This window comes from Sapajus apella, unplaced genomic scaffold (assembly GCF_009761245.1).
Source record: "Sapajus apella isolate SASKATOON/1434 unplaced genomic scaffold, GSC_monkey_1.0 scaffold1, whole genome shotgun sequence".
Lineage (NCBI taxonomy): Eukaryota > Metazoa > Chordata > Mammalia > Primates > Cebidae > Sapajus > Sapajus apella.
In genome coordinates, this window is record NW_022436941.1 from 21,151,665 (window position 1) to 21,167,145 (window position 15,481).

General features: G+C 40.0%; 1 protein-coding gene across 3 annotated transcripts in view; it reads right to left on the minus strand.

Moving 5' to 3' along the window:
* Positions 1-538: 538 nt before the first annotated feature.
* Positions 539-15,481, minus strand: part of TNFAIP8 (TNF alpha induced protein 8) — a 118,609-nt gene continuing 103,666 nt past the window's right edge. For all 3 annotated transcript variants that reach the window (XM_032272071.1, XM_032271947.1, XM_032272012.1), the window contains exon 2: positions 539-2,268. In XM_032272071.1, the coding sequence (XP_032127962.1) occupies positions 1,703-2,268 (566 nt within the window). In that variant the 3' untranslated portion in view covers positions 539-1,702. The remainder of the gene's footprint in view (positions 2,269-15,481) is intronic.

A 15,481-nucleotide genomic window follows, 5' to 3' on the forward strand; every position in this document is an offset into this window, starting at 1 on the left:
GTGTCAGGATTTAATACCAAACAGGGAGACACTCTAAACCTTTGCTGCTTGTCTCAGCCAAGCAAATGAGGGTGTTAGAGAAATTGACCACCCCCTCTAGGCTGACATGGGTTAGAGCAGATCTCAACTTCTGGAATTTTCAGTTGTAGAACCTTTCCTGGTAAACTATTATTTTAATGTCAATATTCTGGGAGGCAGGCAAATTTAAGGCAAGAGAGTACACTAAATCATAGACACAGTGACTGGCTGAGCACAGTGCATCACACTTGTAACGCCAACACTTTGGGAGGCCGAGGTGGGCAGATCATTGGAGGTCAGGAGCCTGGCCAACATGGTGAAACCCCATCTTGAATAAAAATATAAAAATTAGCTGGGTGTTGTGGTGCATGCCTACAATCCCAGCTACTTGGGAGGCAGGGGCAGGAGAATCGCTTGAACCTGGGAGGCGGAGGTAGCAGTGAGCCAAAATCATGCCACTGCCCTCTAGCCTAGGCAACAGAGCGAGACACTGTGTCAAAAAAAAAAATCATAGACACAGTGACAATGCAAATATTTATTGCTGGTGGCTGGGTCTGTCATTTCCTAGAGGACATAGCTGGCCAGCAGATTTTCATTTCTTTTTTACAAAATAAGCAAATGCCTACTTTATTATTTATACACAGAAAATTATATAGAAACATACAAACTGCTTGAAATGCAAATATTTTTTGGTTTACTCATCAAAGTAAAAAATAACAGAAAACCTTATCAGTTAAATAAAAAAGTGACATTCTTTATTTATCAAACCTTCTTAAACACTGAAATGCACTCATTTTTATGCTCATGTTCTTTAGCGATGTCTTTTCTCCCCTTTGCCCCTCATTCCCCTACATTGTTTTAATGAGTTCATCTGTAAGACGGTTGTTTTACCTTTCTTAATGCTACTTACTTTTTATTATCCCAATATCAAGACCAATCTAGATTTTTTGTCTCTTCCATGTGAAATGGATGTAAAAAATGGAGAATTCACTAGCACATTTTAAGATAACATAAAAGAAGCCCTAGGCAAGCATTTCAAGGCAATGACACACCATCACATTTTTGAAAAGCTGAAGTATCATTGGTACTTAAAAGTAGAACTCAATTCCAGAAGCGCATTCTTACACTGGACATTATTCATAATAGCGAATAGAGTTCATTTCCACAGTACTGATTTCAGATAAGCCATTTTCTTTTTAACAAAACAAGCAGCCGTAGACATGAAAATTGGATTGTTTTAAAAGGAGCAATGATAGCAAGAGAAAGTTCCTGGCGTTTTAAGAAAAGTACATATGCATAGCAAGAAATGAAAGTAAATCAAAATACATAACTTTGTACATGTTAGAAATATCCAATGTGCCATCAACACAACAAATGCCCTATAAAAGAGTGTTCGGGTCTGGAGCCATATCTATTTTTCTTTGTATAACTACATATGCATTACCCAACCACACATCTCTCCCATGGTCTGTTACCCGTTAGGAAGCTTGTAACCAGAGTTTTTCGAAATATGCTTTTCTTCAAATAAAACAAGCCTTCAAATAAATCATTATGTCTGACAACTGAATTGGGCAAAGTCTTTCTGAAATACATGTAATGTTTAGAAAATTCTTTTTTCCTTCATAAATCAGCAGTGCTCCATCTTCAAATAAATCATGATCAGTCACAATCTTAACTCACGTGCTCATATGTTCTCTTCATCCAACATTTTGTTGATACCATCACATAGTTTTTGTAAGTGGGGTTTAAAATTCCCAAAAGGATTATACAAGGCAGCCAAAAATTCACAATCTGAAAAATGATCAAAGACATTATTAACCCGTCCATGTGACTTGGCGGTGAGGTGACGCTGAATGATTTGGTGTAGCATCTCTCTGCATTCATTTAACAGCTTGGATAACACATTCCGGTCAAAGGTATAATCCACCTGATGGAAACTGACCACGGTCATAGCAAGTTGATGAACTTTCTTCTTAAACTTCTCCATCAATGCTAGCTCATCTTGATTAAATTGATTATTCCGGTAAAGAATGGCCAGCTTGATGACTGTCTTGATGAGGTTCTTGATGATCTTCTCTGCCTCCTTCTTGTTTTGGGTGTACTCCCTGGTCACTCTGTAGAGCTCATCCAGCACCTCACTGCTCGTGTCGTCTATTAACGTGGTGGCAATGGATTTGGACACCATTTTACCCAAGATCTTCTTCTGTGCCTGAACGGCCAGGTTTTTGGAATTAAAGACATCTGTGGCCACTAAAAAAAAGGTGGGGAGGAAAAGAAAATCAGTAAACATCAGCAGGAGAAGTGAACTAAAAACAGATATTAGGGAGCACTGTTTTTCTTTGTTTTCCCACCATTTGTGGTTTGTCTTCCATCTACTGACATTAGTCTCTGTTCAGAAAAGAATTTTAGGCTGGGCACAGTGGCTCACGCCAGTAATCGCAACATTTTGGGAGGCTGAGGGGGGCGGATAACTTGAGGTCAGAAGTTTGAGACCAGCCTGGCCAACATGGGTGCAGTGGTACATGGCTATAATCCCAGCTACTTGGGAGGCTGAGGCAGAAGAATTGCTTGAACCCAGGAGGTGGAGGTTGCAGTGAGCTGAGATTGCTCCACTGCACTTTAGCTTGGGTGACACAGTGAGACTACTGTCTCAAAACAAACAAACAAACAAACAAAAAACACAAAATCAGCTCTACACCTGTCATCTGGCAACAGCAACCAGGAGTGACTTAAAAGAAATTCATTTAAATGGAAGAATAAATGGTAAAGCCATAATATTGAATAAAATGGCAGACTCATGGAAGCAAATCAAAAGGAGAGCCTTGTTTTATAATGCAGTCGCAAAAAGTCAAATTTCTCAAGCATTGGCCAGTGCCCACCAATTTGCCTGTCCTAACCACCTTGAATTTCAACCTACAGAAGTTGACTGTTAGAAAGAACTACTCCTTGGAGAGCTCACTGTCACTTGCTATTTCTGATGAATGGTCGTTGTTCACTTTACATTTTTATACGTTTTGGAGAAATAACCTTTTTCATCAGCTAATGAAATGTGCCACATGAGAAATATACCTTGAAAATGATGTTGCTTAGAGTTTACTTTTGGAATTATCGTAACTTCTGACATCTTTAAAATATACATAATAATGGTTGTACGTATCATATAAAAGAGACACTATATATAATCTTCCTAGCCTAGAGCTGGTTAGTGAAAATGCTCAATAAATGTTTATTCTCCAAACCAAGTTTACGTTTTATCTACCACAATTTCCCCCACTCCATGCATGTGGTAATCTTTTTTGCTTTCTTTTTTTTTTGAGACAGAGTTTTGCTCTTGTTCCCCCAGGCTGGAGTCCAATGGCACAATCTTGGCTCACTGCAACCTCCGCCTCCTGGGTTCAAGTGATTCTCTTGACTCAGCCTCCCGAGTATCTGGGATTACAGGTGTATATCACCATGCCCTGCTAATTTTGTATTTTTAGTAGAGATGAGGTTTCACCATGTTGGCCAGGCTGGTCTCGAACTCCTGACCTCGGGTGATCTGCCCACCTCAGCCTCCCAAAGTGCTGGGATTACAGGTATGAGCCACTGTGTCTGGCCCATGTAGCAATCTTTAAGCTACTCCTCTACAACTATGCTTTCTCCTGCTTCTCCAGAGGCTTAAGAACTGCAGTTCTTTGGGTGTCTACTCCATCTCTGAGTCGAGGGACAACTGTTTTTAAGCCTAGGCCTGGGTGTTAGAAAGCAGTCATTTTGTAATGAAAGATAAAAAGCTTAAAAATACAGATATATACAAATGAGTCAAGGCATCAATGATAATATAAGATTATTTCTAGTTTGGATAGGCTAGTATCATTAGGAAGCAAAAAGGCAGCTGCTTCAAAATCCAGGCTGGGAGGACATATAAGAAGAGTGACTCCCTTAATGCGGAACTGCCATGTTGGATTTAACACTGGGGAAAGGCTGGTGTGGTGGCTCACACCTACAATGCCAGCACTTTGGCAGGCCAAGGTAGGGAGAGGATCGCTTATGCCCAGGAGTTTGAGACCAGCCTGGGAAACACAGCAAAACCCCAGTGCAACAAAAAACTACAAAAAAAAAAATTAGCCAAGTGTGGTGGCATGCACCTGTAGTCCCAGTTACTAGGGAGGTGTAGGTGGGAGAATCATCAGAGCCTGGAAAGTTCAGGCTACAGCGACCCATGACTACACCACTGCACTCTAGCCTGGGCAACAGGGTGAGACCCTGTCTCAGAAAAAAATTAAATTAAATAAAATTGAGTAAAAGAAGAACCAAATTAAATTTGAAAAATTTGGACCAAAGCAGTTCATGGTATATACAGGTAGCTCAAAATGGTTCCTTATGACCCGAGTGTCATTTATAAATATAGAGTGCCATACATCCTCTAAAAGAATGTCTCCATCAAATGAGAAAGGGTGTCTTCACAAATGTCGATATTTAAACTTCTGAAACATGAACTGAAACTGCAGAATAACGAAAATATTTTTTGAAAAAGAGAAGGAAAGTGAAAATGTGTGAGAAATGGCCAACTTCATGTAGAAGTTTCCAAGCTGTTTTATGTTTTTATCATTTAAGCAGAAGTCCATTTCTATTCCTGTTCTTCAATGACTTGCAAAAGAGTTTAAAGATTAAGTCACACTAAAGAATTTATGTCAAAAGAAATGGCACACATGTAGCTAACTGTATCATATTAAAACCAGGGACCATCTTTCATCTCAGAACTCCTGATACAGACCCCCACCCGAAAAAAAATCAACAAACTTGATTTATATAGGGATACCCAACCAGTTTCAGCTGCACAGCAAATAACTAGGATTTCAGTAATACACTCCACATAAAGTTGAAATGTTACTGTGTTTTTAATGCTTAAGAACATGGCATAGTCTACAAATATCTTACCTGGGATTTACTACAAGTCTATCAGTTGGACATACTTTATGTTGTCAAATACTGAAACCAGAGGGAGAAGTATTCATATTTCTCCTTTATCCAAGGCTGGACTTTCAAGTTTGCACCTCTTCTCAGCTAAGTTTCTGATTAAATCTCAATGTCCCATTTAACTTCAAATATGGAAAACAAAAACTCTATGATACAGCACTTCAAATTCCTGCAAAAGAGTGTGTAAAAGGCATATCTACTGCCAACTAAGCAAGATCATTCCCCATTTACTGGTAATCAAGTATGAATCAAGATAGAGAAGTTAATCTCTGAGGCTTTCACATTTGTCTTAGAGGAACTTCAAATCCTGCTCCAGAAACACAGCAGCTGTGTCACACTTTCCTTTTATCCTTTGTATTATTCCAGTGAAGTCATCTTTTTAAGTGAGGTAGAAGCTCTTTGTCCCCCTCCACCATCTGAAGTTCTTCTCCTCCTCCACCAAGAAGAGCATGCATGAGTAGATTTCTTTTCCAGCATTAGAGAAAGCTTTTCTGGAGCCAACTGGGGCTTGCTGGCCAGGGATGTGTGGTCTGTGCTCATGAAGTATGTTTCTTTTTCTTGCAAATTAACTGCTGTTAGCCATTCCTGTTCAGGCTCATTTGTCACTTCCACATACTCTACCAGATCCCTTAAAGGTCTGTTGTATCTTAGAGCTAGTCCTGGACCAAGTTTTTCTCCTTCAGTCTATCCTCACCCCTGTGTGATCTCATTCACTCCCACAGCTTCAGACATCATCCATGAGCCAATGACTTCCATAGTTATAACTCAGCCCTGACCTCTTTTCCGGACTCATTTTGTAAATGCATTCAAGATTTTTCTTTTCCTTGGCTATTGTGCAGGCATCGCAAATGTATCAAAACTGATCTCTGATTCTCTCCCGCTTTCCCACTAAGTGTTCCTCTGTCACTCTTTATGATCTCAATTAATAGCATCCCTTTCAACCTTTTGCTCAATCAAATCAGTGACCTGGGGATCTTCCACCATACCATTCTCTCTCTTACCCAGTCCATTATTAAGTTCTTTCCATTCCACCTTCCTCCCTCATTTCTCGGAGTTCTATCCATTTCCCTCCATCTCCATGGACAGCTGCTTAGTCCAAACCCCTTTCCATCTCTTTTCACGTACTAGCCAGAGTTTTAAGAAATGAAATTTGCAAATGGGGCCAGGTGTGGTGGCTCACACCTGTAATTACAGCACTTTAGGAGGATAAGGTGGGAGGACCACTTGAGTCCAAGAGTTCGAGACCAGCCTGGGCAACATGGCAAGATCCTGCATCTACACAAAACTTAAAAAATAATTAGCTGGGCATGTAAGTCCTATCTACTCAGGAGGCTGAGGTGGAAGGACTGCTTGAGCCCAGGAGTTCAAGGCTGCAGAGCTGCAGTGAGCTATAATGACGCCACTATACTCCAGCCTGGGTGAAAGAGCAAGGCCTTGTCTCTAAAAAGAAAAGAAAAAAAAAAAAAAAAAAGATGCTCCATTTAAGTTCTTTGCTAACTATCACACTTCCTTGTTCCTTAAATCCTCATCATTTGCCTACATTTTTATTGTCTGCCTCTCCCTACTAGGATTTAAACTCTGAGAGCAAAGATTCTGTAGTATCATGTTCACTGTGTTATCTTGCAGGTCTGGAGAGTGCCTGGTACAGAAGCAGAAATCAGTTTCCCCTATCTCATCCACATATACTTACATACTTCTCTATGAAAACATGTTGGCCTATAAAATGAGAGTTGTAAATACATTAGTGGGTGTTTTTGTTTGTTTGTATTAAAAGGTAGAGAAACAGTATTTGTTTCACCTCACTAAAACATGTGGTTTTCTTCCCTCTAAGTGCACTCCAGAGTATAATTTCTCTTACTGTCATCAACCAGTTCTTTTAAAAAGGAGAGATTCGTTGTGCACAATGAGGAAACATCCAAGGACAATAACGCAAATATTTAGAGTAAAAGCAAGGTGTAGTTCTGACTTGAACTGTGGTAGGAGATTAAACACGGGCCCACCTCTACTTCTGGCTGGAGCTATGTTTAAACATGTGCCAGAGGCCAGGCGCGGTGGCTCACGCCTGTAATCCCAGCACTTTGGGAGGCCGAGGTGGGCGGATAACGAGGTCAAGAGATCGAGACCATCCTGGCCAACATCGTGAAACCCCGTCTCTTATAAAAATACAAAAAAATTAGCCAGACTGGAGTGTAGTGGCGTGATCTCGGCTCACTGCAACGTCTGCCTCCCAGGTTCAAGCAACCCTCCTGCCTCAGCCCCCCTCTAGTAGCTGGGATTACAGGCACACGCCACCGTGCCCGGCTAATTTTTGTATTTTTTTAGTAGGGACAGGGTTTCACCATGTTGGCCAGGCCAGGCTGGTCTCGAACTCCTGACCTCAGGTGATCCACCCGCCTCAGCATACCAAAGTGCTGGGATTACAGGTGTGAGCCACCATGCCTGGCCAAGTCCTTTAATATTAATGAATAACTATAGTTTTATGAAAATTAACAAAAATGCCCTGTAACAACTCCCACTGAGAATTTTCTAATAAAGTACTCAAGTCATTTTCTTTACAGTCTTCCCAGTAAATACATAATTTTCCCCCTCAAATCTATTATACTTGGGACTCTTTAATGGTCATGATGACAGATGTACATGCAAGTAAATTCTTGCCTAGTTAAAATTTGATCCAGGGGTCCAATATTTGGAAGGACAGAAAAGAAAATAATTTGAAAAGCATGTCTAGCTGTTGTCTGTTAATGAAAGTTCTTTAAATGAATATATAAAACCTTAGCTCTCTTGCATCTAAATAATTCTAAATCTAATGGGACTTAGTAAAAAGCCAGCTTTGGTGATAAGAAAGTGGCCAGAAAAAAACCACGAACCCTGTCATGAGAAGTCAGCAGGCTAAGCACTGACCTCCCTACACTGAGATTTGGCAGTGCTTCAGAGAAAAGCAAGGAACACCCAAGAGTGGCTAGTGATGTGTCTGTGACAGCAGCTTCCATCCTCAAAATCAAACTAAAAAATTCAACAGCACAGAGAAGAAACAACAGAAGGAAAGAGAGAGGGAGAAGGAAGGAAGGGAGAGAGGGAGGGGAGGAGGGAGGGAGGGAGGGAGGGAGGGAGGGGGCCCCAGTAGAAGCAGTACAGACAGGAACTCTAAAGAGGGCTGCCGTGGAAGGGTCAGAAGCAACAACCACAGCAGGAAGCTGGAGGCAGTCTTATCATCCAGAGAAAGAAGACAAGTACCAGCTACCTTAGTTCCGAAATTGGCCTTATGTCACACAGATGGAGGCTGCCACACAGAACATAGTCTTGGGAGAATCAATACATCTGTGGTCCTTAACCTGATAAGGAATGCACATTTTGGAGTACATGCACATCCCCCCAGTTCGTTAAGAACCAGTGATAGGCACCATCACAGTGGCAAGCTAAGTCTGTCTCATACCGCAGAAAAATACATGCTCACCTTACAAGGCAACATAGTAAAGAAGACATGTCAGATATAATGGTGACTTTGAAATGCTCCTCCCCCACAAAAACAAACAAACTAAAAAAAAAAAAAAAACCACTGGGTTCTTTTCAAGGGAGTATTAGGAATTGTCTAACATACTCTTCCAGATTCCCTTTATTGTCCTTCGCTTAGGTATTTTACAACTGTAAATTGTAGAAAACTGATAATATTGCAAATGGCTCTTGTACATACAGACACAAATAAAATTTGTCCAGTGTAGTTACAGTTGGTTCTTGATTTTCCTGTTTGCCTGCTCTTAAGATTCTCCTTTGAACCAACTGTAAGAGCTTACCGGTTCCCTCATCAATTAATAAGTAAAATTTTCAATATGTAGAATTTGTATTTATATGAGTCATGAGTTTATCCTCTTATAAAACATACCCTGTAACACATATTAGAATGTTTTTCACCAAAAACATTTTTTAAAAAAGATTGCAGTATGAACCTTTAATGTCCTAGGGTTCTTTTTCTGTGGCAACTTATTTCCCCAACGTCCTGGAAAACCAGAGTATACTTATAAAAGTCCAAACACTCCATAGCTTATGGTTCCATGAACTGCCATACTGCTCAGGGTTATTACTGGGACTCGGCTTCCTCATCTATAAGATGAGAACAATGATCCCCACTTCCTGGAGTTGTTCCAAAGATAAACAGACATGGACCACATAAATGTGTCTCACACAATCCCTGCCACAGAACAGCCTTCTTCATATGTTAAAGAACACAACAAATTAAACTTCAAATACATTCTGATGCTCTTGAGTACAGAATCACATTTGGTCAAAATTCCCTCCTTCTGATAGTCTCATGAACTGAGATGCAAAATGTCAGATGGTTGGGTGAAAACAGAGACCTCACATAACTGAGTTAATAAGGTATTATATTTTCTCTTTCATAATCACATTTAAAATATATAACTTACTAAAAACTTTCTTTAGAAGGGAATTTCCCTTTTTTTAAGGTGCTTACTTTCTTGTTAGTAACAGATACAGTACTACGAGGACTCTGATAGTTCATATAAGGGTATTCTGCCTGGAGAAAACTGCCCTATCATGAACAGAATGACAGCCTACTATAAAACGACAAGAGGACAAGCCTAGTCAACATCCATGAAAAGCTGTGCAAGAGCAGCAAGATGCAAAGGAAATGGGCCAAAAATAAAGCCAAAGTGAAAACCCACAGTTAAAGCCACGGTGGCTGACAAGATCACTTTAGAAGTCACAGTGCTGTCACACAGAGATTCCAGAGCCTTCCAGAGAACCAGAGATCCAACAGCAGGGCACGAAGCCAAGTAAGAACAGCATGGATGGAAACAAAAGGCTCAAAGTCAACAGTCCCAGGTTGTAAACTTGGGTGCGATTTATTTTATTTTTTTTGAAACACAGTTTTCTCAACTTCCACGTTGGAGGTCATTTCAAGTTGGTGTGGCTTAAATGAGATGTAATGACTTATAAATCTAAAACTACCCAGCACTGTGCTAGACCATTTCTCCTTACATTCCCTATTTGCCAAATGTGTGGACAAGAAAAAGTATGCCTTGAAGAAAACACGATGAAGTCTTATCCTGTGTGATCTCAGGCTTTAATTCTGGAATCTCTTCATCTTGACTGTTCAACTGTGTGTCTTTTATTCCTGTGGCTTAGTTTTGTGATGATTTTGAAAATGTCATTTCCTGAGTTTCAACTCCTCTAACTTCATATTAGATCCCGTCTCTGCTCTTTTTCTATCAATTTGCTCAGGAATCATATGGTGCCTTCTTTATGGCATGAACTCTGACAAAATATCCCTGCTGCTTCTAGGTTGGTCTGATACCAGAAATGGAAGAAAGTTTGGTGATGTCTACATAAAGCAGTATAGTTGGACCTCAAAGACTGTCAGTCTCAAAAATATTAGGATAGAGGTTATTGGGAAATGAATTTTGTGGTTACCCAAAGTCAGAGCCAGAGGTTTTTATCTACAAGACTCATTGGTTGCCCTAGGCAATAATGATTATAGTGATGATAACAGTAAGTGATAATAACAGCAGTCACCATTTTTTGAATTTATACTACATTATCCTTGGAACTGCCTAGGACTTGTGTTATCTTATTTATTTATTTATTTATTTGAGACAGAGTTTCACTCTTTCGCCCAGGCTGGAGTGAAGTGGTATAATCTCAGCTAACTGCAACCTCTACCCCGCAAGTACAAGCGATTCTCCTGCCTCAGCCTCCCAAGTAGCTGGGATTATAGGCGCATACCACCATGCCTGGATAATTTTTGTATTTTTAGTAGAGATGGGGTTTTGCAATGTTGGCCAGGCTGGTCTCGAACCCCTGACCTCAGGAGATCAACCCTCCTTAGCCTCCCAAAGTTCTAGGATTACAGGTGTGAGCCACCGTGCCTGGTGTATTATCTTACTGAAGCTTTATAGCAACCCTAGAAAAGAGATTATTATACTCATTTTACAAATGAGGTGACTGAGCCCCAGAGAAATAAAGTTACTATGTCAAGGTCATACAGTAAGTGGCAGAGACGAACTTGAACTCAGATATGTCCAAGCTGTTACATTATAATACATGAGAAAAGAAGCTGCTTCTTGAAAGTATGGAAAGATCTAGTAATGTATGGCTGAGTGAAATAAGATAAAAGAAAGGGACCAGGTCCCACTGCAGGGAAGAAACAGACCACAGGGAAGATCAACCCAACTGGGTTTGAAATAGCTTCCAGGGAAGAACCTGAGCAGTTTTTAAACATTTTAAAATATAACCTAAGATGACAATATGCTTACATTGTTCAAAAGTCAGAATGTAAATATATAGAGTGGAAAATATAGAGAGTGCAGCCACCCACTGAAGTTCCGAACCTCAACCCTTGCCCTTGCTTCCAAGAGAGACAACTTAGATTTGTTTTTTTCCTCCCTGCAGAACTAAGCAAATACATGAATAGATACTGAGCAATGCAAAGACGTCTTGGAGGCTTGCAATTCTTAAGAAATGCAACTTTTGACTTACAAAAAAATATAAATGTATATGTGTCCATAATTTCACATAAAACTATGACATAAAATGGTGAAATGCTGGAGAAATATGGGCTATGACCTTCGTTCCCACACACACATTCTCAGTAAGAGTCCTTCAATGAGTGGTGAGAAGGCAGCAAGTATGTAAGATAGGTCTTTATTTAACGGGAAAGCAAGTATTATGATTAATCATATAATTTATCATCTAAATGGAATACCTTTGGAAACAGCGCTGTTAGTAATAACACCATGACAATAGGTCTGTGACTGACCCAGAATATAAGTGGTCACCCTATTTAAGACTAAATAAGAAAAGATCTAAAGTAAGGATTTACCTAAATACATAAAATCTGAGAGATTTCTTGGGAACCACACAGGGCATTAGCTAGCTTCTCTTACAAACTATGTTAAAAAACCAAAAACCCTAATTCTTCAATAAGCTAAAGGAGTCTTATGGGGGAAAAATTATCTCTAGTTAAATAAGTTTGGGAAACAGTATACACAAAGGTCCTGTTTGGTGATGCACAAAATGCTTTAATACTAAAGGCTTTGAGGATTAGTGCAATAAAGAAACACTTTAACTTTGCATATCCAAGTTTTGCAAATTAATTTCACAGAGGATCCAATAATAAATTTGTAGGATAAAGTCAGTGAAAATAATTGGCTAACAAATTAACTAGAGTTCTTGGTATTCCTCTGGAATCAATTCACAATTATCAGATGCAAATAAAGGAGTGCACCACAGGCAATTATGTAAACCCAGGCATTATGGCAATTGCAAGCACCAGCTCTAGAGTCAGACTGGGTCAGGGGTTGTTCCACTACTAAGTGCCCATGTCCCTGGAGCAAATTATCTAATCTCTCTATGCCTCAGTCTCTTCATCTGCCATGAAAGTAATCCATATGAAGTGCTTAGAACAGCACCAGATACAAAATAATTGGGTCAACTGATATAAGCAATTATTATTGTCATTATTATTATTATCATTATTACGGTAGACACTGTTGACGATCTGCTGGCATAGGATGCCACAGGTCTTGTAATCAGGTCTTGTGAAAGGAGTGAGGGGAAAAGAAAGAACATAAATCTAAAGACATGAATCAATCGACAAAAACTTTTGCTGTGTTTATAATGTATCAGAGACAGTGGTGTCAAAGAAAAATAACACCATCCCTCCTCTCCGTTCAGACTCCCAGGGACTGGTTCGGGGACAGATAAGCACACAGCTAGGCAGAATGTACCATAAATTGTGTAACAGGAACATGTAAAAATGCAAAGGTAGCAAAGAGAGGAAATATTAGTTTTTGCTGACGCAGTGATGGAAGCTGGTTTTAAGGAAGGTTACACAAAAGGACACTGACCTCAAAGAAAAAGAAGATTCTGCTTTATAGAAATAAATAAATAAATATGTCTAATGAGGAATTAAAATTTGTGTTCATCAGTGTACCTATATGTAGGAAACCCAAGAATGTGTGTGTGTCCAACGCATTTTAGAAAAGACTGAAACATTATATACAGCTTAAGACCCAGGGAATACTACAAAAGTACTCTGTGTTTTTTTGTTTGTTTTTTTGAGAGAGTCTCACTCTGTCATCCAGGCTGGAGGACAGTGGCATGATCTCGGCTCACCGCAACCTCCATTTCCCAGGTGAATTCAAGCAATTCTCCTGCGTCAGCCTCCCGAGTAGCTAGGACTACAGGCACCTGCCACCACACCCGGGTAATTTTTGTATTTTTAGTAGAGACAGGATTTTACCATATTGGCCACCCTGTCGCCTAGTGAAACTCCTGTGGTCAAAGTGTCACCATTGTTGTAAGTATAACCAAGAAATCTTGGCTCGGACCCTGGGACTGCTCACAGAAGTGGACCTTTTAACTACATCCTAAGAGAAGGAAACAGGGGAATGGCCTCTGTACTGTGGTTTAGTGTCTGCACTCCATTTTCTTTTTCTTTTTTTCCTTTTTTTTTTTTTTTGAGACAGGGTCTTCCTCTGTCACCCAGCTAGAGTGCAGTGGCACGATGATGGCTCACTGCAGCTCAACCTCCTGGGCTCAGGAAATCCTCCCACTTCAGCCTCCTGAGAAGCTGGAATTACAGGCACACCACCATGCTTGGTTAATTTCTTGTATTTTTTTGGTAGAGACAGGGTTTCACCACGCTGCCTAGGCTGATGTCGAATCCCTGAGCTCAAACAATCTGTCAGCCTTGGCCTCCCAGAGTGCCGGGATTACAGGCATGAACCACGGCATCCTGCCAATACTTGGTTTTCAAGAAGGCTTTGGCAGGGAGAGGACAGATATAGCAGGTATCTGAGGCAGAATTCTTAGTGTCATGGGCCATCCACCACAGAAGTGCCTGGAGGCCTCTTAGAAATGGCTAAACCAACTGAATCAGAATCTCCAGCATTGCAGTCTGAGAGCCTGCATTTGTAGAAAAAAAAAAAAAAAAAAAAGCACTCTACCTGATTCTGATATACAGTAAAGTTAGAACACGCCTGCTCTGTGCTATACTCTTAGAATGCTGTACTTAAAATTTTCAGACATACTCTGGTCATCAAGGCACGCTGTGAGTAGAATATGGACAGATTTAATTTCCTCTCAAGATTTTTTTTTCACGGAAATACAGATGTCAGCTTGTGTAACGAATCCATATAAAATGTTTTCAAAACAGAGCTTATTAAACATTTTTAAAAATTTGATAATGTATCCAAGAGAATAGAAAAATTAGCCCATTTTAGATATACTTTAAACCAAAGTTTGAACAGGGCCTAACTCTACCACTAGGCTACAAAATGGGTTCGAAGTAAAATTAAAATATCCTACAATTATTTACACAAAACTGAACTTAGTGAACTTCGCTTTGTCTTTTTTAATTAAATGAATCCTTCCTTATTTATTATGTTGAATTAGGATACATTAGTCTTTCTTAAAGACTTTTCAATTAAGCTGGATTTATTTACATATTTTCTTTAGGACATAAAACCTTTCCACTGTTGATATAATCCAATCATCTACCAGAATGTAGAGGAAAATCCTCTAAACAGCTCTGTGATTTTCTACACTTTTCCATCCCTAAATTCTCCCATCCTGCCAGAGGCCCTGACTCTTGATGAATATTTATATTCATGCAGGGCTTAGAAAACCAGTAACATTTTAAAATCCAGCACACTCGAGTGAAGTTTAGTTACTGAACCAGACCCACAGCTGGAATCAATAGTCAACACACCCTTTCTGGTTTCATCAGGTTGCTCCTGGCCACATAACAAAGACAACAAAACTTGCAGTTGATATTTGTGTAGCACTCTACAGTTTGCAAGATATTTTCACTATAACACTTTCAAATGCATTTCTAGTTTGGTTCTGTTATTACTTAACTCTGGGGGATCCAGATAAGAGAGGCTTACAGTCAAGTGACTTATCTAAGGGTGCATAAATAGTGGCAAAGCTGAGGCCCATTACTTTGTACTATACCACGTAGCTAGCTCTATAAGAAAAGTAAAATTAGGATAATGTTCATTGTTTTAAATTCCCTACCAAATGCCACTATGCTGCAGGCCAGCTACAGAATCCCACTTCTTAGAGCCTGCCTCCTCACCCAGATAAAGCAACTCCTTGAACTAAAATGAAGGAGCACAGACCAGGCACAGTGCTCACACCTGTAATCCCAGCACTCTGGGAGGCCTAGGTGGGCAGATGACCTGAAGTCAGGAGTTTGAGACCAGCCTGGGCAACATGGAGAAACCTCATCTCTATCAAAAATACAAAAAAATTACCCAGGGGTTGTGACGTACGCCTCTGGTCCTAGCTACTCAAGAGGCTGGGGTGGGAGGATTGCTCAAGCCTGGGAGGTTGAGGCTGCAGTGAGCTCAGATCACAACACTGCACTCTAGCCTGAGAGACAGATGAGACCCTCTCTAAAATAAAAATAAAAATAAAATTAAAAAAGGAACATAAGCCGAGCACATCAGGGAACAAAAACTAAAAAAAAAGCTACATCTCTGCCTTC